The sequence below is a fragment of the Mytilus edulis genome, unplaced genomic scaffold, assembly GCF_963676685.1.
Source record: "Mytilus edulis unplaced genomic scaffold, xbMytEdul2.2 SCAFFOLD_529, whole genome shotgun sequence".
NCBI lineage: Eukaryota > Metazoa > Mollusca > Bivalvia > Mytilida > Mytilidae > Mytilus > Mytilus edulis.
Genome location: NW_027268794.1, coordinates 31,875 through 35,885, shown reverse-complemented (window position 1 = coordinate 35,885; position 4,011 = coordinate 31,875). Strand labels below are relative to the sequence as shown.

General features: G+C 33.1%; 1 protein-coding gene across 1 annotated transcript; it reads left to right on the top strand.

Annotated features, from left to right (window-relative positions):
* Positions 1-1,046: 1,046 nt before the first annotated feature.
* LOC139508675 (uncharacterized) lies at positions 1,047-2,966 on the top strand. The gene has a single exon (XM_071295992.1). The coding sequence runs from the start codon at positions 1,503-1,505 to the stop codon at positions 2,964-2,966; it is 1,464 nt and encodes a 487-aa protein (XP_071152093.1). The 5' UTR covers positions 1,047-1,502.
* The last annotated feature ends 1,045 nt before the right edge of the window (positions 2,967-4,011 follow it).

Genomic DNA, 4,011 nt, shown 5'->3' with positions numbered 1-4,011 from the left:
TTTGTTTCCCTGTCTTTTAACAAGGCTATCTCTCATTTCTATAGCATGTTGAAATTATTTTTCTTTCGTAAAAGTATTTTCTTCCGGTCAGAGAATTGTTATTAACCTAAAATCAGAAGAAAACAATAACATAACTTGCAAAATTCAAACATTCTAATTGTAATGAACATTCAGTTTATTGCCACATCAACAATGAATCTATATTTGTCGTCATTCATTGCAAATAACAAGTTAAATTTTGAAATAACCTGTCAAAGCTATAAAAAATAAAGTAAATGGAAAAAATGTACTTTCAAATATAACAAGGTTAAACAATTTTAGTTGCTATCCATATTCAAAGCACAATACACGTTCATTTTCACTTACAGTCAATCTACATTCAAACGTCGGCAACTTGTATTGCAATTTGTCAAAGGTTATCTTGTCAACTTTACACGTAGAAAAATAATTCATTCATTATCACAATTTAAGATGTTGGTCAAAGATCGTAAAAGAGGGACGAAAGATACCAGAGGGACAGTCAAATTCATAAATCGAAAATAAACTGACAACACCATGGCTAAAAATGAAAAAGACAAATAGACAAACAACAGTACACATGACACAACATAGAAAACTAAAGAATAAGCCACACGAACCTCATAAATTACAGTATGCGGTGCTCAGAGACTGAAAATAAGTAAATTATCATTGATGTGAAACAGTAATTTGACCATCAATCAGTATGCATTGGAAACAGTTAGTAAAATGAAGTAAATGCTATTGATGAATTTGCACTATACAAGATCGAACTTTTTATGATTTTTTCATCATTTATAATTGAATACGTAAGTCAGATTTTTTTTTAAATGATCGATACCCATAATTAGAACTACGTCGTGTTCAGATACTCCGAAAATCAATTGAAAACAATATGTCACAAAGTTATATCAGTTTCAAACAAGATGAGATGAAATGCAGTAGGACTTTGCACTGAGTTTAAAATGTTCACGCTATTGAAAGAGTCGTTCGTGTGGATGGTAAAAAACGTAACAGTATTATTTCTGTGTCTGTCTGCTATATTGTTGTTTTCGTATAGCAGTCTTGTTTATGTTAATGTAAACAATGCTATCGCAGTTCAATTATGCGACGATTTATGTTGTCCTGGAGTGGAATCTAAACCTGAGAATTGCTCTACTGGCACATTGCAATTTCTAGTGGATACTGAAAACTGTAGAATTCCGAATGTGGATCCTTTCGATAAAAGTATAAAACATCTCCTTAATTTAAAATCGAGACACTATAGTTGCGACGATCATCAAGTTGTTACATATATCAAAGGAAACACATTGTTTCTGAATCAAACGAAACACTCAAAACGTTTATCTTTCTGTCGATTGGAGGCTATATATAGGAAAGGAAATTCTTTTAAATTTGGCGAGGAAAGTCAAGCATTCAATAGCTCTATTGAAATCAAAGACGAATTTATAAAAGTTAAGTGCTACAATTTTTCTGGATCTGTCATGGCTGAAAATTACCATATGCATTTCATTATGAAATATACAAAAAACGAAAAAAGCAATTATAGCAACCACCAGGTTAATGATACAAAAAACAATGAAACTCAAAATCCTTTATTCAAAATTGGTATAAAGTCTAATGTTTTATCGCGTCAAAGTCGACAATTTGAAATAAAAGATCGTTTAAATATTTTACTGTTAATGATTGACTCGACCTCACGGATTAATTCTTTGCGATATTTACCAAAGACTCGACAATATCTTATAGAAACTCTAGGAGCAGTGGAAATGATGGGATACAACAAACTTGCAGATAATACAATGGTTAACATGGTACCGTTTCTGACTGGTGATTACTATGAAAATCAACCATGCCTTAAAAGTAAACATGGAGTGGATAATTGCACCTTCATTTGGCAAAATTATTCACAGTCGGGATATTTAACTCATTTAGGCGAAGATTGGCCTGGGGCTGGAACGTTCCATTACGCTCTTAAAGGGTTTAAACGCCAACCAACTGATTATGATGACAGACCATTTCATGTAGCAAATGAGAAAGGTTCTAAGTGGATGACGGACACATGCTTTCATGGTAAGTCGTCATCTGAAACACTTCATCAGAGAATATATGACTTGGCGTACAACTTACGGAATAAACATTATTTTTCGCTTTCAACTTATTCTAGAATGACTCATAACTATCTAGAAGCTCTCAGAAATGTAGATAACATGACATTTAACACATTCAAAAAATTATATGAGAATAATCTACTCAATAATACATTCCTAGCATTCTTTGGAGATCATGGCATGAGGTTTGGGAAAGTAAGGATGACATTTATTGCTCAATTGGAAGAGAGGCTTCCCATGATGTTTATATATGTCCCAGAATGGTTCAAAACAAAATACAGTGGCTTATTTAATACTCTTAAAACAAATTCTAGACGGCTCACGACACACTTTGATATGTTTTCGACTTTGCTTCATTTGTTAAACCTTGATAACGAAAGAACACATAGATATGGGAAGTCATTATTTCATGAGATACCACGTGAGAGGACATGTGAGGATGCTGGAGTTCGTCCGCACTGGTGCACGTGCAATTATCATTTATCAGCTACGGATAATAATACACCAAGAAAAGATTTAGCCTCCATTTTCATTCAACATTTAAATACATTGCTGAAAAATCACACACATAAATGTTCAAAATTCACGTTAAAGTCAATAATATCCTCTATAAAACTACTGCCCCGTAAAATAGAGCATATAGAACACAGAGTAGTTATTGAAGCGGAACCAGGAGATGGTATTTTTGAAGCAACTCTAAGATGTGACAGAAACTACTCGACTTATAATGTAATAGGTGACGTCAGTCGAGTTAATAAATATGGAACAAGCACAAACTGTGTGAAAGACAATACATTGCGCAAAATATGTCACTGTATTAATACTGCCAATCGATGATAGGTTTAGTCTTGTATGATTTTTTATTTTAGTTTCTTGTGTTTAATTTGTGGTTTAGTATGACGTCCATTATCACTGAACTACAAATGTAGTATATATATATATTTGTATAGGGGCCAGCTGAAGGACGCCTCCGGGTGCGGGAGTTTCTCGCGGCATTGAAGACCTATTGGTGACCTTCTGCTGTTGTCTGTTCTATGGTCGGGTTGTTGCCTCTTTGACAGATTCCCCATTTTCATTCTCAATTTTATTGTACTTAATAAATACATCCAAAACATTCAACGCTTGCTATCATATCCATTCTAATGAAACTCAGGCGTATAATCTTGCAATTATATTAATCTGACCTTAATTTTATATTCATGGTTCATTGGTCCATGTTATTTGAATCTTGTTTGGTATGTTTTTCAGATACTATAAGGAATAAATTAACTATATTTGTTTTATGAAATGATTGTAATGTATATACATTTGGCTGTTCGGTATCATCTGACCTTGACTTTGTTTTGAAGGTTTATTGGCATATCCAGAAATTAACGCCACTTTGCTTATTTGAATATTATACTAAAGAAATCGGATACGGGTCACGGAAATTACATTAAAATGATAGAGAATTTTGAAAAAATGTCTGTTTTAATTTTAATTTAAGTGATAGACAGGTTGCCGGGGCAGAAAATAAATATACACAACAATATACACCATTTAAACGAAACATAATGACTGTTGTTGCAAAAATACAGGTTCCTGAGCCATTTTAAAAATCGAAGCGAGAGGCTTTTAACATTGCAGTGTAAAATACAGGCTAAAATGACTGAAACGTCAAATTTGCAAACTTCGTGTTGAAAATTGGCTTACAAGGTCATTACAAAAACAGGTTGCCGGGATGAAATATAAAACTTGAATTTCCAAAGAATAAGCAAGTCCAAACCTTGTATGTGTAGTCGTTGAACTCTAGGTTCCCACGTAAAATTAAAATGTCACTATTTCAAGAAGAATAAACTCACGAAAGCACGAAAAATTCACTAAATTCGCGTTCATTGTTTTG

What these genes read in the sequence shown, in the direction of transcription:
- LOC139508675 (XM_071295992.1), top strand. Translation starts at nt 1,503, where the DNA reads ATGGCTGAAAATTACCATATGCATTTCATTATGAAATATACAAAAAAC.